Genomic DNA, 25,000 nt, shown 5'->3' with positions numbered 1-25,000 from the left:
TTGTCCCAACATACCCTGTCCCAACATACCCTGTCCCAACATACCCTGTCTCAATGTACCCAAAAGGGGGGGGGGGGTTCTACTGTACTAGTACACGAACTCGCATGCGCAGGTCAGTCTAAACATGGCCTGTGGGGAGAGTTGGGGAGGGGGTGGGGGTGTGGGGTTGGACTTACAACATCAAACAGCGAGCTAGGTTGTGGCATGTGCGTATCTTTGTTTGCATTGAGATAGCCCATGTCAGTGATCAACGCCAGGCGAATGCCCTCCGCCCTCATGCAGACGAGCGAGTCTACAACCGGGTCGGGCATCTGCGAAATCCAGCTTTGAATGTTGGCCTTCATGATTGCCCGAACGTCAAACTCTTTGTATACGGGACCGTGGCGGCGCATATCGGCACGTAACTGCTTCAGAAACGCCGGGTCCTCGCCGTGGAGCTCGCCGCGCTTCCAGCGCGAGCTCGCCGTATTATCGCCGTCGGCAATCATAGCGCGCACCGTGGCACCGCGCGGTACGTTCTGCTGTCCCTCCACCTGACGTACAGTGTTCCGGTCCAGGCGAATCAACACGTTCTGGGCTACGAAGATCACGGCACGCACATCACGGCGAACATCCGGCACCACCAGATCGCCAATGGCATAGTAACGCCACTGCTGCCGCTGCTGCACGACCAGGGTCCTCGGCAACCGTTGCCAGGTCCGGTGCATGACGTCACTGCGGCCGAACGCCACGCCGGCCCGTACGCATGACATCATTGCTGACGTCATGTTTGCTGTACGTATGCACACACGTACGATAGCTTCTACAGTTGCCTTGACAACAGCAGCAACAGCACTACTGGTCTGATCTTATCCACAGAGAGCACAGCTACATGCAGTTTTCACTCCATGAAATGCATGCTCTCAGGTACATTACGTCTCCACCACAGACAATAGCAGGCTGCACGCCCTAAACACCATCCTCTCACAGACAGCCCAGTACAACAGGATCGACTGCAGACGTCCTTTGCCACCAGCTAAACTAACTGGATCATGCCGTGTGCAAGCCGGTCTCTAAATGACCGATCTTTCACTATTCGCCTGAGCTGAATCTGGATCTGGCATGTAAAAAATGAAATGAAATCTTTTAGCCACAATGAGCTCCGGCCTAGCACTCTATACGTTTTGTATGTGTTGCAAATACTTGAAGGCAGAGGGCTTGACCGGGTGAGAACTTCAAACGAACTGCACCACTAGGGACGTGACATTTTCAGTGAGATAGACCGAGCAAAATTTATAGAGTCAAGACTGACACAGACAAGAGGGTCGATGATTTCTCGTCAATGCTCGATTCGAAAAATGAGAGCTTTGATTGAACACGTGGCACGTGACACTCTGAATTATTTTTTTTTATTTTTGGCGCATTGTTTTATAAAATTTATTGTGAATAATAATGTGACCGCGGCACCGCGAGCTAGACGAGTACGATCACACGGGTACGATCGAGTACACACACGTACACACGTGGGCCGACACGTAGATCTACGTATACATAATTATTTTGCACACCTACACCTACATAGTCATTAGCCAGTGTTAGCTACAATAATGCTATGCCTGCCTACATGTAGTGCATGTATGAGTATGAAATGCACTGGACTGGTATAATGAGCATGACTGACAGCAAGAGAACATGAAAAAGTGTTGACCAGGCCCAGGCTTTGAGAGTGTATTGTTCTGCTGCAGAACGCATTGCCAGTCAAGGATAACTTTAATTTCAGTTAAAAAACTCTGACTCGCATACTGACATCAAACAGGAGCTAGCTTGATTCTCCAAACGATGACATTCGAGTCACGTCGTACCAGCTAGAAAATCCGTAACGTACAAAAGAAAAGATCTCTGTTGCACAGACCGTTACCACACACTGGCAGTCTTTACAACACACAACACACAGAGAGGCCTTTCACATTCTCCATGTTACAATTTTTTCCTTGGATCACCAACGTCACCATCTGAATTATAAATATGGAGTGCTATAACAAAAACAAACAGTCATAATGTTAGGACTCCTGAGCATCGTCCTTTGGACACAGGGACACAGTGCGATTGACCAGGCCCAGGCTTTGAACACAGGGACAAAGTGCGATTGACCAGGCTCAGGCTTTGAACACAGGGACACAGTGCGATTGACCAGGCCCAGGCTTTGAACACAGGGACACAGTGCGATTGACCAGGCCCAGGCTTTGAACACAGGGACACAGTGCGATTGACCAGGCCCAGGCTTTGAACACAGGGACACAGTGCGATTGACCAGGCCCAGGCACACGACAAGCACCAACCGGGCCCAGCAGTCACAGAACACATATGAGTACCTGTCTATCCAAAAGGTAGACTAGACGGTAAATATAATTTAAAAAAAGCTGAACAGCGCGCTACCGCTACAGCGGATGGTTAAGAGGGATAACAGAGCGAGAGCTGGGGTAATAGAATCCACTGATTGCTATTACAGCTTGGAACCAATGACTACTAATTCGGCTATGATTGAAAGCAGGGAGTTGTAAAATACCTACTCCTTGATTGAAAGGGAGCTGAGGGGAAGACGCCATGAAGGTACATACTTCGAGGTACGATTGTATAAATTATAATTTAAAACCGTTGGAGAGGCTGTAGCGTAGCTTCAGAAATACGGCATAAATACTCCGCAGTGTGATTGGGCTGACGTCGTCACTTTCCAAAGCTAGGGGGCGATGACAACACAGCACAGTGCTACGGGATCATAACAGCGGCTGGGGAAAGCGATGGCAGCACAGCGCTCTCTGCACACCGCCAGCAGTGTGCAACACGGCCGACGGTGTGCACACTAATCACCATCACCATCCCTAACAACTACACAGTTGGACAAAGGAGAATGGTCAAAGGACAGCGCAAGATGAGACGCAAGGCACGGCCTCAAATCCGCCGGCCGGCCCGCCTAAACCGGACCAGATCAGGTAAAACCATGCCAAGCCCGGCGCAAACGAAGCTCAGCTGCACACACGCACACACACACACACACACACACACACACACACACACACACACACACACACACTCTGAAAGCTGACTGCAGCATGCCGTGTGCTGTGTGACACACGTCGTGCAGCATGTGAGCCCCGCTAGCGGCTACCCGCGGTGTCGTGCTACCAACAACACGACATGGCTAATGCAGTCACACTGACAATCCGCTGCCACCTCGACACAATACTGGCATTGACGTGAGGTGCACAAACGAAGCATCCGATGCATGGATACGACGGGATATCACAGTGGCGCGTCACGCTCCTAGAATGGCTGCAGATCTCCCTCAGCCAAAACGCTACAATGTTCTGGATGTTCTTGATGCATCCTTGGAGGAATGTAGAGGATTCGGAAATCTCAGATGGCATCACAACTGTGTGTCGCAAATCTGAGCAGCCGGTCGGACAGATAGATGTGCATACATAATGTCATCAGGTCATGCATTCAGATGCATGATGTCGCCAGTAAATTATGACATCATCGGAGTTGACTCGACTCGTCCGGACGTTGTTGCCAAAGATGGCAGCCACTACTGTAACACATGCAGTCTGGCAGCGGAGACGTCGGGTAAGACACGCACAGTCACCCAATACCGTAATACCGTACTTGTGGTACGGCGCAGAACATGCATGCGCTACCGCGGTGCTGCTGATCACATAGCATTCGATGACGGTGTAGCAGAGCGAGACGACGCGCCAGACATCGGCATGGCCGCACTGGTCTTCCGTCGGCCATTACCGACCGCAGGACTAGCCGAGGCTGCTGCTGCTGCCCCGCTGTCGTCACCACCACTTGCCGTGTCGCCATCACTGGCAACATCATTGCGACCATTTCCTCCCTCACCGTCGGACTCCTCCTCATCCTCTTCGGTGTCCTCGTCGTCTTCGTCTTCAATTTCCGGCATGGGGAATCGGAGGATGGCTGCTACGCCCGTCAGCTGACCAAGCTCTGTCGAGCAGAAAGAACAAGCAGAACCAAACAGGAGTGATTCCGATGACAAGCACAGCACAACACGGCAACACGACAAGACAACAAGAGGAAATACCACAAACACCATTGCTACTGACTGTGAATAGCTCCCTAAACTGAATAGAGAGCTGCCGGATAGCTGGATAGTGTATCAATAAGAGCACTGGGGGGAAGGCTAGACAGTATGTCTCTAGACATCAATAGGTATTGTGTGAAAAGCCAGTCAATAGCACCAAGAGTACATAACCCCGGGGTTATGTACTCTTGATAGCACTAAAGAGTGAAGTCAACTACAACACAGACAATATCTTCAGACAATCATGACAGGCGTGATACAGATTTACAACATCAACTTACGCTCCCCGGAGACATGCAGGCTGGAGAATATCCTGCGTAGCACCAACAAAAGAATCAGAACAAACAAACAAACAAACAAACAACAACAACAACAACAACAACAACAACAACAACAACAACAACAACAACAACATCTCTTATTGGCGATGGTGCCATCGTGAGAATAAAGAATTCAAACAACAACAACAACAACAACAACAACAACAACAACAACAACAACAACAACAACAACAACAACAACAACAACAACAACAACAACAACAACAACAACAACAACAACAACAACAACAACAAAATCAGCAGCAGCAGCGCCAAATCACCAGGCATAGCAATAGCGCTCGAAAGCGATGACCTCGGAAGTCAACATCTAACAACAAATAACGACTTCTGTGTCCACTCAGCCCATAGCGAAGTAGAGTGTGCGGTGGGTAGGCCCTATGTGTTACATGTAGGTGTGAATCTATGCAGGTGTGAATCTTCCTGCACACACGTACACACACACACACACATATACACACACACACATACACACATTCGCTGACACACTCACGCCGCACTTCTCTCCTCACCTGACATCTGCACCAGTTTCGCGGACCGTCTCGATGAGATTGATGTAGCGCTTTCTCGTCGCAATGTTGTTGGAGCTATGAGAAGACGAGAAGCAGCACAAACAACACCCTGGGTTTTTTCGACATCACACTAAAATTAATTTTTCATTCAGCGCATACGGCAATAAGGAATAGATACTGCATAGAGCGGTTGTCAGTTGACAACCGCCTTTTCTTTAACCTTGCTTTTAACATGCTGCAAAACATGTAATTACATGTATGTATCTATTATTGCACGATTAAAGAGGTCAATATATGAAATATAGAACGAGTAAAAGACCGAGGTCCCCCGAGGTCTTTTACGAGGTCTATATTTCATATATTGACCGATTATGAGGGCAATAATAGATTTATCACGACATAGCATACCTAAACTGTTTTTAGCTGTGTTTATAGGAAGAAAGGAATACTATTATAATAGTACATAGTATGTACATATGCCGTTTACATTGGACATGACTTCTCTATAAACAGAAGTTTTCAGTTGTCACTTGTAGTATGTTCCCGAAGTTCTTTGACTGAGAATCTGACAGTTTGGGTTCAAATCCCAACATTTGGCTTCAGATTTTTCTTCTTTCAGTTCTGATTTTTTTTCTAAGTTGAGGAAAAAGTTCTAAGTCCTCGGGCTAAGTGGTCAATAATAAGCGGTCAATATAAGCGGTCAATATATGCTGATATTTGACTGCTTAGAGATCACAAGTTTCTGTGGGGGTCAATAATAAGAGAGTGATAAAGGTGCATTAAAATGTCAGTGTCCTGCCAGGTTTCAGGTGTAATGTAGAATTAGGTGACCAGCGTTCCCTTCACATACAGTGCATACTCTAGTGCCTTTTAGGTGTAATTTAAATTTAGGTGCCTGGTTTCTCTACCGAAATCACCGAAATTAAAGTTACACCGAAAATATCGTGTTTTACAGTAAACAATTTATCGCCAGCAGAAACCATTCAGAACCAGCAGGAGTACTAAACGAATGCTGACTCGTCACCTGGGTTCGAGGATTCGTCAGAGTCCCTGCAGAGAGCTCGTTTTCACAAATGGAAGCCTCTTCATTCGTGGCACGCTCCGAATCCGTCAGGTACACGTTTTTCCCTTGATTCCACGATCCATGCACGTGTGCGTTTTAACACCTGTACGCCAAGCTACCGGCCGTATTTGTAGTTACCATGCACATTCGCATGACTTGCAAAACCTGAATCTGTGTTCAACGAAACGATTACGAGCCGAATCAAAATTTCGTTTCGCATTTGATTCGTAGCAAATGCGAAAGGTCCCTTATGACTAAGTCTTCACATTGTTGCTACCTGATCCGCTGTGAACAAAGCCTATGCGTACGAACGCCCGTAGGCGTGCACGCGCACAAACACACAAACACTCCCCCAACACACACACACACACACACACACACACACACACACACACACACATGAAGCAGCATCACCACCGTGTATGAACACACCGCACGGAGCGTCTAGTACAATTTCAGGCCTAAAGTATCCTTGGTATAACAAACACGAGTCGGCTACAAAGTACTACGCGGGAGAACTAATCGCTCGAGATTCCTCCCTAGACGGCACCGCTGAGCAAGTTCATCGGATGAAGGCAGAGGTACGCACGACTTTGCGATCCGACCTCCTGGCAGCCGTGAAATCGTTCAAGGATGGTGCTGGAGCAGAGCTTGAGCTGCAGTTGACCCTCGCATCGGAGAAGGCGGCCTCTAGCTGGCTGACGTGTCGCCCTCTAGCCATCCATGGATTTTGTTTGTCCAATGTGGAGTTTCGCGATGCCCTCTGTCTCCGGTACGGGCGGACACCAGCACGTCTACCATCAGGATGCGTATGTGGCCATGGTAACTTTGACGTCACCCATGCCCTGTCCTGCAGTACTGGGGGCTTCCCCAGTATTCGCCACAACGAGATCCGGGACCTCACGGCTGATGTTCTGCGCACAGGTCATGCACGGAGTGTGCACAGAACCGATGCTGCAACCAGTCACTGGAGAGAAATTCCGGCTTCTATCAACAACCGCTGATCAAGTTATGTGCATCTCTGTGCGTTTTCGCCGGCGTTTGCACCATGATGGTTTGTGGTTATCTTGTAAAAAAAATTAAATTAAAAAAGCTCATCTTGATGGTGCTGCCAATGGAATCTGGGGTGGCCGGTTTGAGCGCACCTTTCTTGATATAAGGGTTTTCAATCCCTATGCTGCCTCAAATCGCGCTGCCTCAGTTTCCTCAGTATATGCACGTCATGAGAAGGAGAAACGCCGGAGGTATGAGCAGCGTCTGCTTGAGGTTGACCGCGCTACGTTCGTACCAGTAGAGCTATCAGCCTCTGGTGGCACTAGCAAGTGTGCATGGGCCCTGTTCAAGCGTCTTGCCAGCATGCTATCTGACAAGCTGAAGGAGCTGTACTCCGTGACGATGGCATGGCTTTGTTGCAAGCTAAGCTTTGCATTAGTCCGAGCTAACGTGATGTGCCTTCGTGGGGCAAGATCCTCATCCGCACACCGTGTCACCAGGGACCCCGCCGCGTCTGTAGTAGTAGCCGAGGCACGTGTTTCCTTGCAGGACAACTAAAGACATGAACAGTTGGACATGTATGTCTCCAAGACTCCAGCCTCTTGGCAAGCTTTGCACCTCCATACCACATGTAGTATCCCGTTGTGTTTTTTTTTCTCCCGTAATGGTTCTGTCATTGCTTGAGGCCTTTTGGTCTATTTCCATGGTTTAATCGCCGGTAAAAGAGGCTAGTTCTGATCCTACAAAATACTGTCATAGACATGGAAATCCAGTCGATTGACCGGGGCTGGCGCCCTCAGCTCAGCGCGCACAGAACGTTGCATGCAGTGCACATGTTGATCCGAAGCGACCAGCGCGCTGCAGGGCATAAATCACAAAATGCATGTGTGTGTACCGCTTATTCACGGCTGCATGGCCAGGGCGGTGGGGCCGCTAGACGTGCGACCGGATTTCCATGTCCACGACAGTAGTACGGGTAATCTTGATGACCCTGCACTGTACTACTTATTACTACACTAGTCATGTGACCTGGAACACACAGTGTTTAGTTCAGTTATGCCCCCCCCCCCCCCCCCTCCGAGGAAAGATAATACTGAAGTTCCACGGTACAGCGAGAAGCAATCACCACCAGTGTGTCTGGGTGTGGCGTGTGTGTGTGTGTGTGTGTGTGTGTGTGTGTGTGTGTGTGTGTGCGTGTGTGCGTGAATAACATACCGGAACAGCTCATCAGTCACCATTAGAACATCAACTGCATGCCGAGCTGCCGCAAACTCCACATGCTTGACACTGAAGCAAATGGAAGTAGAAAAAGAAAAGAAAGTTAGGCCAGTAAACTCAACTTTCCATGAGTGGGTGTGTGTGCATGTGGGTGCGTGTGAGAAAAAGAGAGGGGAGAAGATAGACACACACACACACACACACACACACACACACACACACACACACACACACACACACAGAAAGAGAGAGAGAGAGATAGAGAGAGAGAGAGAGAGAGAGAGAGAGAGAGAGAGAGAGAGAGAGAGAGAGAGAGAGGGAGAGAGAGAGAGAGAGACGGACAGAGAAACAGAAGACACCACACCTTGAACTCACCCATAGTAAGCGCGGTCTGGCTCGTTCTGTAACGTTTGAAAGAACGTTTCCAGAGCCTTCACCTCACCGGCAGCCTGCACAACACGAGAACAAACATAAACATTACACACCCATCGCACAAGGCAGTGACAGTAATCGACGCAAAACCACTGTCCACAGCAACTAGGCTTTCGGGGAAATCTCTTGTAATCTGCAGAGTTCAGCTCAGGTCAGTTTGTGTCAGAATGCTGTAAGCTGCAAGCTAGCCACTACACTGTACAGTCCAATACATGTAGGACTCTAGATTGATAAGAACTTGCGTGTAAGCAAACATGTCCAGTGCATTTTCTCTACCTTTGTGTCGGCTAGTCTGCTTGTGACGCTAGGATCTTGCAGTACCTCTGCAATAGCATAGGCACAGACACACAGACAGACCCACGTACACACACACATGTGCATGCACACAGGTATATACACACAGACACACACACACACTACTACTACTACTACTACTACTACTACTACTATTGACAGCTGCCTGAAATGGCCACGCCGCTCCCCAAAGGGAGGTACTGTCAGAGAGGTTAGGGGAGAGGTAGGCGTGCTTTAAATGGCGCTCCAGGTCCTGTCGCCTCCGAAACTGGCGTTTCCGCAGCCTGTTTCTCCTCTTCCTCTCTGACAGCACTCTCTGAGCTTCACACGCGCGCACACACACACACACACACACACACACACACACACACACACACACACACACACACACACACAGAGGAAAATAGAGCTATCACAATATCCTCAACGCAGGGAAATCGTTCATGCACCTCTATTGCTTCCTCTGTAGTTTCAAAGTTAGCTCAACTCTACCAAGTAGCAGAGAACCAAAACAGTTCAGCCTGACTTACCCTTCAACGCATACTTGTGTCCTGATGAAGAGTGAGCCAGCAGGAACTTTCCCTTGTTCTCGAAAAGAAGCTTGTTGTCCGTCTTCACAGCTTCCGTGTACAGGTACTCAAAGAACTGATCCTGGAACACAACGGACAAGAGAAAGAGAGAACTCAGAGACTGAAAGAGAAAGAAAACGGAGAAGAGTCAGTCGCCTGAGAAAACGGTCCCGCTTGGGAAAGTCCACTCGGAGCTCATAATGACCCTTCCAAGCTACACACATAGCGAAGGACACACAAAGCCGTTACACGCGTACATGCGCACACACACGCATGCATGGACACACGCACACGCCCACACCCACACACGCACACACACACACACAAAGTCAGACTAACCTTGACAAACCCAGGACTTGCTACGACGACACATTTGATCACTAAAAGCGAGACAAGAAAACAACAACAACAACAACAACCAGAGTTAAAAACACGCAACAGTCATGAACACACAGTGCTGCTCAATGAAATCACCACCCATACCACCCGTACCACCCATACCACCCGTACCACCCGTACCACCCATACCACCCGTACCATCCATACCACCCGTGCCACCCATACCACCCGTACCATCCGTGCCACCCGTACCATCAAGAGTAGATAAACAAGAGTGTGCAACTCCAGCTATGGGGTCTGCGACGGCAGAACTTCACATCACGTGATGAACCCGTGCACTCTAGTGCATGATAGATACTGGGTTGTACGCAGCCCAGCTTTGGGTACAACTCTCTTGTGGTCACTTTGCACTGTTTGCCAGCATAACCTTTTGAACCATGTCACGTGATGTGAAGTTCTGCCGTCGCAGCACAGCATAGAGGTTGTGCAGGCAGTTGCACACTCTTGTTTATCTACTCTTGGTACCATCCATACCACCCGTACCATCCATACCACCCGTGCCACCCGTACCACCTGCAGTGGCTTGGGTTGTGAACTTGTGATGACAGGCATCGATGTGGCAACTGTCGAAACTATCAGGCGGTTTGAAGAGACATTTCGTACCAATCCGCTGACACCTAAATTCTATTGTGCATAGATCGCCACTAAGGTGTAAAGGCATAGTGGTGGCCTGCGGAAGCGAAGGCTATAGCTTGTGTGTTTCTGAACATTCAAGTGATGCTAACGCGGATCCCGCGAATATTATTATATAGATCATGCGTCAAGTAGTACTAAGCAGCAGTGATCAACCAAAAGCAGCAGCAGCACCAGCAGCAGAAGAAACAGCAATGACAGCAGCAGGAGCACCACCACCAGCAGCATCAGCAGCAACAGAAACAGCAATGACAGCAGCAGCAGCAGCAGCAGCACCACCAGCAGCAGCACCACCACCAGCAGCATCAGCATCAGCATCAGCAGCAGCACCACCACCACCAGCAGCATCAGCATCAGCAACAGAAACAGCAATGACACCAGCAAAAACAGCAGCAGCACCACCACCACCAGCATCACCACCAGCATCATCAGCAGCAGCATCAACAGCAGCATTAGCATCAGCAGCATGTTGTCTCAACAGTACCAGCGGGAGGTACTCTAACAACAGCAACCTACTGTCTGCATACCTGAGAAGTCAAAATGCCTGAGCATGGCCTGCATGACAGCGTCATAGAAGCGCACCAGCGCCTTATCATGCTGGGTACAGTTGCCACGTCTCTTGCGCGGTATACCCATCTCCAGGCGCGACCGAACAGTGGTCATACAGGATGTCACCAGGCAGATGTGTGCCAAACCTGCAGCAGAGGAAGCACGCACAGTATACGCTCAGAACGGCAGATACGAACCAGAATTCGATATAGCTTTTGTGCCATATCATAAACCACTGAAGCAGCATCAGTAGCAACAACAGGAGCACATCCATCACCTGCACTCGTACCCACAATAGCTTCAATGAAAGCCTGCACAGAAGGTGTAGATTCCCAGTGACTGAGAAAATCAAACATTGCATGCATAAGTGCAGTTGTGTGCGGTAGGACTCCACGGCCATACCGCACATAGCGGTCACATTGCCAGCAGCGCAAGTTTTAAAACAATTGAGAGTTTATGCTTCACTTCTTTTCAATTTCGAACGTGAGATCGCACGGCCAAAATGGCGCTCCTCACATTGCAACGTGCGATTTCAATAACACAGAGGGCCAACTCACGGTGAAAAATGGGATTTAACGCAAGTTTTTTTCTCACGTTCGAATTTGAAAAAAAAACCGTGAAGCTCAAACTCTCTAATAGGCTTATATGCTGCTACAGTAGCACTTAGCAAGGTGTAGGATTAACAGGGTGAGATGAATGAAACACACACACACACACACTGCCCGCACGCCACACACACGCACGCGCGCGCGCACACACACACACACACACACACACAAGCGTGTGCACACAAACAGACCAGTGACTAACCCTCCTGCATGATGATAGCACCAATGTCGGCAGACTTTGCCGGATCACAGGCTAAATCTGTACAGGACACAAGAGTACGGGCGTGCGTGCACACACACACACACACACACACACACACACACACACACACGCAGATGAATTTCAGCACAGACAGCATTGCTCAAGTCTCGGGCTCAATTGTTTGGCTAGGCCTACTTTTTAGAGTGAGGAATATCCAGCAGTGTACCAATTACTATGCACACATGGACTGTGTACTCATGGCTGTAGAACCTTCACAGCGACGGTGTGTTACACTGTCTGTCTTGGCAAAATGACACAGCGACGGTGTGTTACACTGTCTGTCTTGGCAAAATGACACAGCACTGTCCGAACAATACCACTACAGAGCCAGACTTCGACTATCCATTCCTCGTTTATCCGGATCCCTCACCATCTGGAAGAAAATCGTTCGTTACCGATTTACAGCATATGCCATGCATACATACAGTACGTGTCTGGTCGTGTGTTCGATTATCCAGTTGCCTCGCCTATCCGGAATTTTTTTGTGGAAAACGGATGCGTGCGGCCATGCAAGGTCTGAGTGTATAACTTTAGTCCTAGTCCAATAGGCAGATGGCTCACCTAGACGCTCCAATGCAACGAAATCCCAACATTCCTTGTGAAGGGTGAAGGAACGATTCAGCTCCAAGTCGACAGTGTGATACGCACCCATCTGAAAACAAAAACACAGAGAGACAGACAGAGAGAGGGATGGAGAGAGAGAGAGAGAGAGAGAGAGAGAGAGAGAGAGAGAGAGAGAGAGAGAGAGAGAGAGAGAGAGAGAGAGAGAGAGACAGAGAGAGAGAGAGAGAGAGAGAGAGAGAGAGAGAGAGAGACAGAGAGACAGACACAAAGAGTCTTGTTCTCCAAGCTGTATTTCACCAACATGCTTGCTGCATAAACGAGCAATCCGAACGCAGGAATACAACAAGACTGAAGAGATGAGAATTAGACTAGTTCATCTTTTCTAGTGCGAGCCTAAACTTGTCCTATCCGACCATGGCTCACTGACCTACCTTGATATACTTGTTTTCAGAGATGTTCTTGCCCTTGAGGCGCATAGCACAAGCGCTGGTGTCAAAGTCGATGGTTTCCACAAGGATTGTGACACGCGTGTGCACGCGCTGACTGGTACTCGAGCCAGTAGAGCTTTCCGTCGTCACTTTCCTGTGCAACAAGAGCGCAAACGCGCACACACACACACACGTGCACGCACATACACACACGCACACACACACACACGCACACACACGCACACACACACACACAGTAGCTCAAGCTTCACAATCATACTAAGCATAGGTATCAGCAACAACAGTCGCCAGCCATAAATGCATCAATCAGCTATGACAAAGACTAGTACAGGACCACCTGTGTTTGTCAGACCCTGTGCCAAGCAGAGTCTTATATTGACCAGACACATTTTTCACGCACCAAAGTGCTGCGGATCGAACATGCATGCACGCCTGGATCGAGCGGAATCCTGTCATATCGGGACAGGTTCCGCTGCACCAAGGGTATCCGGTTAGGGCAGGTTTTACTCAGCACACAACAGCAGCCATAAACTCATCAGTGAAAGATGGAAAATACAGCTGCGTGTGTGGCTTACCGCATGGTCGATGCCGTCACTCGGTCTCCCTCGGCGATCATGTTGTACGCATGCCACATATCCTCGGCTTGGTCCGGCATCAACACCACGATACTGACGCAACATTATATACACATGAACACACATGCACATACATGCACACACACACACACGCACACGCACACACACACACACACACGCACACACACACACACACACACACACACACACACACACACACACAGTCAGACATGCCTATCGTGGAAGCGATGATAGCGAACAGCTATGTTAGACATAGCAACATGTGCTGGGATTACACCATTCAACAGCTTGCAAGGCTGATGAATTGACCGCCACTATTTTTAGCCTGGTATCCACCACACAGCTGTTTTGAAGTGACTACTTATATTTCGCTCCTGCTTTTGTAGCAGTTGAGCACTCTCGTGTGGGGTAGTGCCTTTGCTGTTTGCGTTATGCAGAGCTCACTGACTTGTCAGTTTGAGATATCGGACTTCAAAAACCACTTTCTATCTGATTTTGTTCAAATTTTCAGGATTGAAGCATCATGAGGGCAAGCTGTTAGTCCCAACATTTTGCGAGTGTATAATGAATCCTTCCCTATATTTGGGGCCTGCGAAAGCCACACACATACGTTCACATTTATTGTACAGTGGTCCCTCTATAATCCGGCACCATTTGTGCCACGAAAATCTGCTGGATTAGGGAGGGTGCTGGATTAACAAATCTGATTTACTGCTGCAATGTACATGAAGAGGACATTTTGGCTACTGAAAATTGTGCTGGTTTATCGAGGGTGCTGGATTATAAAGTGCCGGATTAGAGAGGGACGACTGTATATTAAAATATGTAATTTTAGGTGTAGTAAAATTTCGGTATCAGGGATCCAGGTGTAATGTACTTGGAAGTAGAATTAGGTGACCAGCGTTCCCTGCACCTGCTGCCGTGCATACTTCAGTGCCATTTAGGTGCACAGTCAACTTCGCTAATAACGATTGCGGATATAACGACAATTCGCGAATAACGATAGAATTGTCACGCCCAGAGCAAAGTCCCATCCAACTGTAACACATATAGTGAGACTTCGGGTATAACGACACTTCGCGAATAAGGACACTTTTCTGATAATAATAATCTTTATGATGCCCCGCCGAACGTCGTTATAAGCGAAGTTGACTGTAGTCTAAATTTAGGTGCCAGGTTTCTCTACCGAAATTACCGACAATTTAAATTGCTATACGTGTTATACTGACTGGTTATACAGTAGGAAATAAGAGAAAAACTTACTTTTACAAGCAGGAGTTCGCTTTTCATTTGTTTTTTAGGCAGGCTTGTACCAAACTATGGTATACGTGCATTGCAATTCTTTTTCTATAGTTCAGTACCACTCTAATCACACTGCTCTCCTCCACCTTGCTCTCCTCCACCTTGCTCTCCTCCACCTCCTCCTCCTTCTTATCATCTCTGTTCTCGGCCTTCTCCTCCTCCTTCTTGTCCTCTTTCTGCTCGTCCTCTGCCACCTCCTCCATCTCGAACGGGCACTTCGTCATGGAACCCCTCACCGTGGGGGTCTCCACCGCGCTTCCCCGACTGGGACCGGCAAGCGCCGTCACCGCCATCGTCATCGACGCCGCAATTACCGCAAGCGCCCGAGACACCGGCACCCAGTCCAATCTGGCCATCGCGCCTGGATGCCGCTCGTCGCCACGTCGACATGACTGCGCCGCAGGCGCCCTCGGCGGAAGAGTTGATCATGGCGATCTACCAACGCCTCACTCTGCACGGCTTTCAGCCACCTCGGCAACACCAGGCGAACAACCGCCGCAGACCACAACAACAACCACGACCTATCCGCCCAACTCGACACCGCCACTTCGACGCCGAGGTTCTTCCTCACCACCGCCTTTCGCTGCCACCCATGCTACGTCCCGTGCCTTATCGTCACTTCTCTTCGCCGCCACCCAATCTTCGTCCTCATTATGAATTCCCTCGTCATGGGCCTGTGTATATCCACAACACTCATTGGTTTCTCTTGTGATGTCTTTGTCCTAATTGTCTTCCTAACGTTGTCCTAATCGTTGTTCGTGCCGAATTGTAGTCATTGCTTTGTCACCTGTCTTCTACGCTCTCCATCTCATCAGCTCTCAATCTCATCATTTCGAGTCCCTCGTGCGAACCAAGAACTCTGACTTCCGTTGTGCCTGCATGCGTGCCGCGCATTTCAACATTGAGAGCAAGCCCTGCCGACCAGCCCGCAAACCTTGTACTCGCAGGACCAAGACGCAGGCAAAAGTAGGGGGGGGGGGGGGAGGGGATTCCCCCGCGTCATTCCGAGCATCCTGGGGACATAGCACTTCTAGGATGACACCAGTACACTGTCACGTAGCAGTACCACACGGCACGTACCGACCACTGCACCGTCTCAACATGCAGTGGTTAAGTAACTATTCTCCCTGGGGCTTGCGTCAAGCACACCTTCAGACGCATAGGCGTGCGGCGCTTGATCAAAGAGTCCTCATATCTTCTTCAGCTCAGACATGGAGAATCACCGCGTGCGCATGCACAGAACAGGGGTGAGTCTGCTCGAGAAGATCCACATTGAAGGCATGCGAGGAATATTCCCTGGTCGTAGACAAACCCAACGCCAAGGAAAGGGCAAACAAGTCCTTGCCAAGCTTAATGCCACACGTAGGAAAGCAAGAAAAGACCACGCAAACTTGCGGAAGGCCACCCAAACTGGAGCGCCGCTCAAACAGGATCTTTCTCCGGCTGTGAGAATGTAAAATTTCTATGAGCGACGGAGATGTTGGCATCATACTCCGAAGATGGGTCGAAGGGAGACACTCCTTCTACAAGCTCGATGAATTGCGTGATGAAAAATGTTCCGAAGATATAGCCGACATCTTCGCAGATGCGTCATGTTTGGATTCGAGTGACATCATGCAATTGATCAAGGAGGTGAATCACAATGAAGTGGATCGGGTGGACAACATGAGTGTACGACATAGTACCAAGGCCATTTAACTCCGTGCCGTAGCCACAAGAGTCACGCGGATTCGTGTGCAAGTCAGCACAATTGATATCAGCGAGGATGGCTTCATCTCGAAATTACCCGAGTCATCATGCGACACAATGGAGGTGCGAAGGAGGTCGTCGACTGACAATATGATGGATGACTGGGTGGAACCGTTGGTGAATAACAGAGCGTCTGATAACTCCTCATCGTACTGCATGTCGCGGAAGAGCAAAAAACGAAAAAAGTGAGCCAAAAATTTGAAAATACTTGCGTTCAAAATCATGCAAATCTATGAGTTTTCATTCAGTGTTTTTCAATAATCCATCATACTCCAGAATCAATTAGGGCATACCCCCTCCAACACCCGAAACATCATTTTTACGCAAAAAAAGGCGCCCGGTTTTACCCCAAAAATGGAGTACAGTCAACTTCGCTAATAACGACTGCGGATATAACGACAATTCGCGAACAACGACAGAATTTCTATGCCCAGAACAAAGTCCATTCTACCTGTACATGTAATGACACTTCGGGTATAATGACACTTCGTGAATAAGGACACTGTTCCGATGCCCGGCCGAGTGTCGTTATACGCAAAGTTGACTGTACTATCAATAATACCCCATTTTTCGGGCTGGGGCATGTACCTACTCCAGAACCCGCCCAACACATACTACAGTACTCAGCTCTCAGCAGAATTCTTTCGACGTCATTGGCACCCAACTAAGACGTACAGTCAACCCATGGCCGGCACGCATATCTCTATCACACTGCAGTTCGATTCGCGCATCATATCCGTGCCTTCCACATTCCTCGGTTGATTATCGATCCTTCTTCACACGACAGCAAAATCAAAATGTACATGGCTAAAAGAGAGAGAGGTGACACGTCTTGCTCAAAGCCGCACGCAGCCGCTACTCTACTACACCGATCAGTGCGTCTTCAGCCGCCGCCTTTCAACAATAGAACTGTGTTCCGTAATCTCTGATACCAGCACATCCGGCTTTGCTTGATTCGTTCGGGTACAGACGCAACCTCTAGATCATTGGGGGCATGAATTTCAGTTCCTATTGTGCAGGTCTAAGACCCCCCCCCCCCCCCTCCCCTCCTCTCCTCTCCTCTCTGTCTATCTCTCTCCCTCTCTGTCTGTGTGTCTGTCTCTCTGGCTGTGTGTGTGTGTGTGTATGTCTGTCTGTCTGGCCGTCTCTCTCTCTCTCTCTCCCCCCCCCCCCCCCCTCTCTCTCTCTGTCTCGCGCGCGCTGGCTCGCTGTGTGTCTATATCCCGGTCTCAATTTCTCTATCTCGTTACCATTGATCATGAAAGGTACACGTATATGCACCTTATTTTGAATGTACAATGCAATCATGCGTGTTATCTCTCCCAGCACAGGTGCCCACATCTGGGACCCTACGACCAGAGCGGTTACAAGAAATACTACGTCATATTGTATGGTGCAGTACAAGACACACATACAAGAGACCTTACCCACTTTGGTCCTTCTCAGATGTATTGATATCTCTCTTGATTAGCTTCATTGTGATTGTGTATTTTTGCACTCAAACTATTAGCAATTGAGCTCTTCTCAGATATTCAGCCTCAAACGTCCTATTGTAATCCACAGCGCTTCAAGCTTGCTCCGGGACAGTGCAACTCCGCGAATAGAGATTCGTTCGAATACTCTTGGAGATGACAGAGCTGTGGTAACTTTCTCATTTCATGAATTCAAGCAAGGCAAAGAAGAAACCAGACAAAACAAAATCCGCCGACTTTTTGAGACTTTCAAAAAAAGGAGCATTTCGCACGTTTTGTGCCTTGCTCGATCCCGCGGGGCCCGCGGCATGCGATCCGTCCTGCCTGGCCGGCTAGCAGCTCCCGCGCCCGCGGCCCGGTGGACATCTCACATCTGCCTAATCCATCTGGGCTATCCCTGTACGGCCCTGCGTACACAGCAAGTCCTCGCAGAGTCTGGCGACCGCGTACTACCGGTCAAAATAGTGCCCGTCGCGGCGCTCAGGCGGGTGCCTTTTTTGCTGGGTAGCGTGTGAGTGTGGGGCGCCGCGGATGTGTACGCGAGCGCGTACCGAACGTCACAGTTTTGGTCATGACTCACCACAAAAATACAAAAACTCCTCAAATGCACAATAACAAAAGTCTGAAAATTGAATCGTGTTGTTTGTAGAGGGAAAGACTCGAAGAGAGTCTAGAGAAAGAGAGGAAACCTCCTCATTTGCAGTGATACCTAGTTTGTGGATATCCAGCAACTACCTCTCTTAGCTTGGCCTTATTGAAATCAGATTAGAGCCATGGCAGACAACTGGGCTAGCTTCTCAGCTGCGGGTCCTGGTGGGCAGAAGCCAGGAGGTGGTGGTGGTGGTGGTGGTGGTGGGGGCGATAATTGGGCCGAATTTGGTGGCTTTGCCGCTGCTCCGAATCCGCAGGCTGCACCAGGCGGCGGTGATTGGGCTGCGTTTTCAGCAGCACCGCAAGCTGGAGGGCCTGCCGCTGCTCCTGGCCAGCCCGCCGCGGGCGTGCCAAAGCTGGGTGGCCCACCAGGTCGAACTGCTGGAACACAGAGACGAACATCCACTCGCCAACCACAGCACCCGCAGCAGCAGCAGCAACAAGCTCAGGCAGCACAGGCACAACAGCAGAACCTGACACCAGAACAACAGCGTGTGCTGCAGCAACGCAAGATTGAGCATATGAAACAGCAAGCACAACAACAACAACTCATGCAGCAGCAGAAACTTCAGCAACAACAGCAGCAACAACAACAGCAGCAACAACAACAGCAGCAGGCACACAAGGGTTCACCACAGATGCAGCCAGCACAACAGCAGCAGCATCAGCAGCAACAGCAGGCACCGCGGCAGAGAGCACAGCCAGTGACCGATCCCTCTGACCCGTTTGCCACATCGGCACCTGCCATCACGTCGCAAGCCAGCGCGGCTGGTGCGGGCGGTGATGGCAACTTCTTCGGTGGCTTTGACGGCGCACCAGCTGGGGTGAGTGGAGTAGCACCGCCAGGATCTGCCTCTCCACAGGTGGTGGCATCCCAGGCTAGCGTCAGCTCGAATGCCAGCTCGGCGACGGCAGGGTTTGGCGACTTTTCCAACTTTTCCGGCGCTGGCCAGGCTGGCCAGCCTGCGAGCGGTGCTACTGCTGCTGCTCCCGTTGCAGCCGCTGCTGGAGATGATTTCGGTGGCTTTGCCGACTTTGCCGGTGCTCCAGCACCGGCTGGGGGACCAGTCGCAATGGCGGCACAGCCCGCCGGTTTTGTAGCATTTGACGCAAGCTCTTCAGCGTCATCCTCTGCCGCCCAAACGCCACAGCTGCAGCAGGCACCCCCAGTCGATTCGTTTGACATGTTTGCACCTGCGTCGTCGTCGACGACTGGTTCCGCTGCTGCCGGTAGCATGGGAGCACCGAGCTCTGCAGAACCACCAGTGATGTCGGCCACGCCTGCCCCTGGTAACCAGGGCGGTGCGCCGGATCCACGCACTGCTATCGAGATTGCCCAGCTCAAGGAGAAAGTTAGCGCTGCCGACCGCGAACAGGCGCGTCTGCGAAAGGAGAAAGAGGAGCTTGCGCGGCGCGCGGACGAGCTCCGTGCCCAGATCGGCGAGCAGGAGAATGCGGCCGCGGCACAGCAGCAGCTGTACGAGGACACACAGACCAAGCACAAGGAGGAGCTGGAGGCAATGCGTCAGGCCGGGCATGACGCTCTGGTCACGATCGTCGAAGAGTACCAGTCCCTGGCCAAGGCAGCCGTCGCTCAGGAGCGCGAACACGCCGAAAAGCAGCTAGCTATCGCCGTGGAGCGGGTTAGCGACGAAGCACAACAACGCCTGGAACAGCAGCACCAGCGACTGCAGGATATGCTGGCTGAAGAGGTAGGTTTTGTGCTGTTTCTAACTTTCTGCTCCCTTTTTGAATAATTATTTTTGAAATTCTGCCAGCATTCCATTCATTTGTCCATTGTTTGTATGTTAACTTGTGGCTTCTTTGTTATTTCTGAGTGCACAATTTGCTCTCTCTCTCTCTCTCTCTCTCTCTCTCTCTCTCTCTCTCTCTCCCTCCCTCTAGGTTAGCAAAAACGAGACTCGCATCACCGAAAGCCTTCAGCGTGCCAAGACTGAGCAAGAAGAGGCCTTGCAGAAAGCAGTAGCCGAGGAGCGTGAACGTGGTGAGAAAGCCTTGCAAGAGGCGGTGCTGGCCGAGAAGGCCATTAGCGTGGCAGCCGTAGAAAAAGCGATTGCTGAGGAGCGGGAAAAGACCGAGCAGCTGGTGGAGGAACTAAAGGTCAGTTGTGCGTGTGTATATTGGATGCATTTGTGTGGGTGTGGGTGGGTGTTGTGGTAATGGTGTGGGTGTGGGTGGGTGGTAATGGTGTGGGTGTGGGTGTGGGTGGGTGTTGTGGTAATGGTGTGGGTGGGGGTGGGTGTTGTGGTAATGGTGTGAGTGTGGGTGGGTGTTGTGGTAATGGTGTGGGTGTGGGTGGGTGTTGTGGTAATGGTGTGGGTGTGGGTGGGTGTTGTGGTAATGGCGTGGGTGTGGGTGGGTGTTGTGGTAATGGTGTGGGTGTGGGTGGGTGTTGTGGTAATGGTGTGGGTGTGGGTGGGTGTTGTGGTAATGGTGTGGGTGTGGGTGGGTGTTGTGGTAATGATTCTTGTGTATATATGTGTTGCGTAAGGGGCCGTCCATAATTATCGATCTTTTACATGAAGGGAGACAGTTTCGTATTTGGGTGGGTAGGTCAAGGGGAGTTTCGTTTTGAAAAATATTAATATGAGAGACGTCCAGGCATTCTTGCTGTCAAGTCAATCTATTTTTCGTTAAGGGGGGGGGGGGGGGGAGGGTCCTAACTAACTTTTTCGTTTCGTGAAAATTATCGATAATGCCGGCTATCATAGCCCCTATATGTACTTTGATTGTGTACTGTGATGGTGCATGCATATGTGCGTTTGCAACTCTCTCAAACTACCGAGCGTATGTGCATGGCTGGGTTTTACTTCATTATGACGTAGATTTCTACTCTCAGGTCCTCGATTCCGAAGGAAGTACATGCACTTCAGCACACGAATCCTCTGGCAAAATCTTCTTCCATGTTTGCCGAAAAGATAAATATAGCAAAGATCCCTGGTTCGGGTCCTGGTGGTGACAGTCTTTTTTTTCTTCAGATTTTTTTCCCTTTTCCATTCCCTCAACCAGTGAATAAAGGACGCACGTTACTCGCATAAGAGCATGCGTCTCTAAATAAACAAACAACAACAACAACAACTACGGTTGGCGGAGTCGTAACGTGAAGAGTCTAAAGGAAAACAATTGACTTCCTCCAGCACTGCTCTAAGCAGGGACCCTTGCGTATGGCCAGTGACACTCTACCGCGGTGTACTTTACTTGAATCCCTCTAGAAGTTCGGAACTTCTATAATTATTTCAATGCGGGATGAGCACGTCCAGCTGTAGCTAACGCACGAACAAAATTGAATGAAACTCGGTGTGCCGTTGAGATTTGTTTGTGGGAATGTTGGGCATTGTTTCTTGTTCTGGCTGTGTTGTGTGCATGTCGCATGCATTTTTCGAACCGTTCACATTTTTGCTGCCTTATTGGCTTGTTGGCTTGGATGTGGCAATGGGATTTCGACCGTTAGCCTCTGGCTCGTGAATCTGATGATTCTGATCTATCCTCCCCAAAATTTAGGCGCCACATCTGACGCCTGATGATGGGGTGGTGGCGTCCCATGGAAGCGGAAATGTAGTTCTTGACCCACCCTGTACGAGGACCCGTGCAATATTTTATTATTGTCTTGTTGCAGGCATCGAACGCCACATCCATGGAAGAGGAACGTGAAGCGAGCAAGGCTGCCGTGGCAGAAGCCGTGACCGCCCAGCTAACCGCTGGCAAGGACTCTCTTCAGGAATCGCTGGTGGAGGAACGCCAGCGCTCGGAGGCGGCCGTCGAGCGTGCCGTCGAGCAGACGCAGAAGCACGTCGGCGCCAAGATGGAGGAGGTGGAGCGGGCCAACAGTGCTGCACGCCAGCGTACCCTGGCCACTATGGACCTGTTCCTGGAGGCCACGCGGTCACAACTCAAGACGCTCATGTCCACGACATCGTCACCAGCCGATGCCGTCCAAGAGGACGGCGGTCAGTGATGATGACGCTTTCTTGATTGCCTTTTCGTACGTTACAACGACTTGACCGTGTCCGCGGTTGGTGCCGCAGGAGCAGCAGCAGCGGCGGCGGCAGTAACAATGTCTGTCTTGATGATTACTGACACTCACGACACGTGACAGTGCGCACTGCTCCGCGTCTGTAAGTGGAAGCGCAGTGCACGAAGAAAGATTGAATGGTTATTCGGTGTGCGCGTGCACGTGTGGGTGCACGTGCATGGCCGCGTCTCCCTGTCCGTATGTGCACGTGACTTGTCTGGTTTCTGCCCATTTGCTAGCTTTCCGTACCGATGGACAGTTATGTTACGGACCTGGTTACGCCCACAGATGCCAACACTTGGCGTTCCCAGTCCCACCATTTGTCAAATTAGATTTCACTCGATAGTAAACTGTCGCCTTTGCTTGGAGAAGCCTTTCTGGCCGGGTCTATTCCCCGCTGGTTGATTACCGTAGAATTTATACTTGGCTCATTTTGGCTTGCCTTTATTCGTCTTTTTTCTTTTTTACTTGTTTAGCACGTGGCTGCCTTTTCTGATAGGTCAGTTTTATTATTGCATCCAGGGTTGTTGTTTTTTCTGTGCTCCTGAAGGCTGGGTTTCATTCTACCCATGCTTTTGTGAATGTGGGTCCGTGTGTGTGCCTGGGTGTGTGTGTGTGTGTGTGTCTGGGTGTGTCCGTGCGTTTTATCTCTCACCTTGCTCGTTTTGCTGAAATGAATGTGTTTTAGCCTTCTCACTCCCCAACTGTCAGGCGCCCCTGTTGATCTGCCCCTTTTTCTCCTGTTAGGGCTTGCGTCCCTTTTGTTCTCCTCTGCTGTTGCTATACATTGTTTATTACTTTGAATTCACTATCAACTAACCTTTGGTTGTATTTTCTAATGCTACTCGGTGCCCCTAATGCAGCCCTATTGAAAGCCCTATTGAGTGATCGGCGTGTTGGAGCCTAGCGTGTGTTTAGAAAAAGTGTGTGGGCTGCCTTGCTCTCTTAGCTATCTTCGGTGATTGCAGGTCATTCTTGGCCAATTGTGGTGCTATTGGTAAATCTTATGTTGTAGTATACCAGTAAATCCTCACCCCTGGATGGATACACTTTGAGAAAGCAATTTTCGGTCGGGATATTCCGGGCCGTCTCGGTGACACAAACTGAGATAAAGTCAGTTCAACTGCTCACTTAGAACCAACTAGGCTCAGTCCTTGATTCTCTGTGCCTAGTGCCTGTACGAATACATGTGTAAACGTCAATAGAACTTATGCCGGTTTGAAATGTGTACATGTACATTGTTACCATGGTTGCATATTGGCTGGTGTAGCTTGTTGCTAGGCTACGCACTGTTTTAACTGCTTTTTTCAAAATGGTTATATTAGGAGAATGGCGTAATCCTCTTGGCTCATCTACTTTCACCTCGCACAGCTAGCCGCACCAAATCCTTGGCTACATTATTTATAAAAGAAAGAAAGAAATAACTCTCCAGATCCTTCAAATGCATGGTTTCCAAATGTTCGCCCAAGCGAGATAGGAGAGCTTACATAACCCTGAAGATTCCCTACTTGTACATGTAGGCCCTCTTGAGCGAAAATTTGGAAGGACCTGGTCTGGTGCGGCTGTGCATGTGTGTGTGTGAATGTGATGAACTGGAAAGTAATAGTTCATTATTATCACGTAATTCCAATAAATTCCAATCAATCGTATAAAATCTCATTTTATCTTTGTCCGCCGGGCCGAATGTTATCGAAACCCGACTTGGGGTCACCCGTTAACGCTTTCGCACTGTGCCATGCCAGCGGACCAGCGTGCTGGTGGGATTTGCCGTTGATCCACGGCCACGTCCACTTCGTGAACCCTACACAAAAGATTTGAACCAGAGAATGGCGCGTAATCTAGCAAAGCTTTGGACGTGTTTGGACTCGATGGTTGCATGAGGGAGACGAAGGAGAGGCCTTGGCTTTACTGTGCCTTTTCACTTGTAGGTGTCCATGCCAAGTACTGAGGCCTAGTGTGGAGGATACTGTAGCTTTCTGGAGGGTCTAGTTGCGTCCACACTGGTTTTTATTGAAGCTGGGACGCCGCCATCATGTTTTTTGCTGATCCCCTTCTCATCAAGAAGGGGAAGTTCTCCCATATCTGGCTTGCTGCTCACTGGGAGAAGAAGCTCACCAAAGCCCACATTGTGGAGACTGATATTGGAGACACGGTGAAAAGTCTCCTGGAGGAGCCAGTGAAGCTCGCTCTCAGAACGTCGGGCCATCTCTTGCTCGGTGTTGTTCGTATTTAC

The 25,000-nt window shown here is 49.8% G+C and overlaps 4 protein-coding genes across 4 annotated transcripts in view; 2 read left to right on the top strand and 2 right to left on the bottom strand.

Annotated features, from left to right (window-relative positions):
- Window positions 1–1,323, bottom strand: part of LOC135820778 (acyl-CoA dehydrogenase family member 10-like) — a 21,357-nt gene extending 20,034 nt beyond the window's left edge. The window contains exon 1 of the mRNA XM_065333813.1: window positions 177–1,323. Within this exon, the coding sequence (XP_065189885.1) occupies window positions 177–767 (591 nt within the window). The 5' untranslated portion in view covers window positions 768–1,323. The remainder of the gene's footprint in view (window positions 1–176) is intronic.
- Window positions 1,324–1,940: 617 nt separating this feature from the next.
- Window positions 1,941–18,308, bottom strand: LOC135820777 (protein pelota homolog). Its single transcript, XM_065333812.1, has 14 exons — window positions 18,039–18,308; window positions 13,540–13,632; window positions 12,947–13,097; window positions 12,513–12,603; window positions 11,892–11,948; window positions 11,060–11,227; window positions 9,840–9,880; window positions 9,462–9,582; window positions 8,914–8,960; window positions 8,581–8,654; window positions 8,203–8,274; window positions 4,932–5,006; window positions 4,363–4,394; window positions 1,941–3,984 (listed from the first exon to the last, which is right to left on the bottom strand). Exons 1-14 carry the CDS (start codon window positions 18,086–18,088, stop codon window positions 3,689–3,691), a joined length of 1,368 nt encoding a protein of 455 aa, XP_065189884.1. The 5' UTR covers window positions 18,089–18,308; the 3' UTR covers window positions 1,941–3,688.
- Window positions 18,309–18,695: 387 nt separating this feature from the next.
- LOC135820776 (coiled-coil domain-containing protein 91-like) lies at window positions 18,696–23,629 on the top strand. The gene is made up of 3 exons (XM_065333811.1): window positions 18,696–20,446; window positions 20,640–20,855; window positions 22,372–23,629. Exons 1-3 carry the CDS (start codon window positions 18,857–18,859, stop codon window positions 22,708–22,710), a joined length of 2,145 nt encoding a protein of 714 aa, XP_065189883.1. The 5' UTR covers window positions 18,696–18,856; the 3' UTR covers window positions 22,711–23,629.
- A 949-nt stretch (window positions 23,630–24,578) lies between these two features.
- The window catches only part of LOC135820775 (double-strand-break repair protein rad21 homolog), a 9,629-nt gene continuing 9,207 nt past the window's right edge, over window positions 24,579–25,000 (top strand). The window contains exon 1 of the mRNA XM_065333810.1: window positions 24,579–25,000. This exon is cut by the window's right edge and continues 167 nt beyond it. Within this exon, the coding sequence (XP_065189882.1) occupies window positions 24,800–25,000 (201 nt within the window). The 5' untranslated portion in view covers window positions 24,579–24,799.

Source organism: Sycon ciliatum, chromosome 7 (assembly GCF_964019385.1).
Source record: "Sycon ciliatum chromosome 7, ocSycCili1.1, whole genome shotgun sequence".
NCBI lineage: Eukaryota > Metazoa > Porifera > Calcarea > Leucosolenida > Sycettidae > Sycon > Sycon ciliatum.
This window is presented reverse-complemented; position numbering and strand designations above follow the sequence as displayed.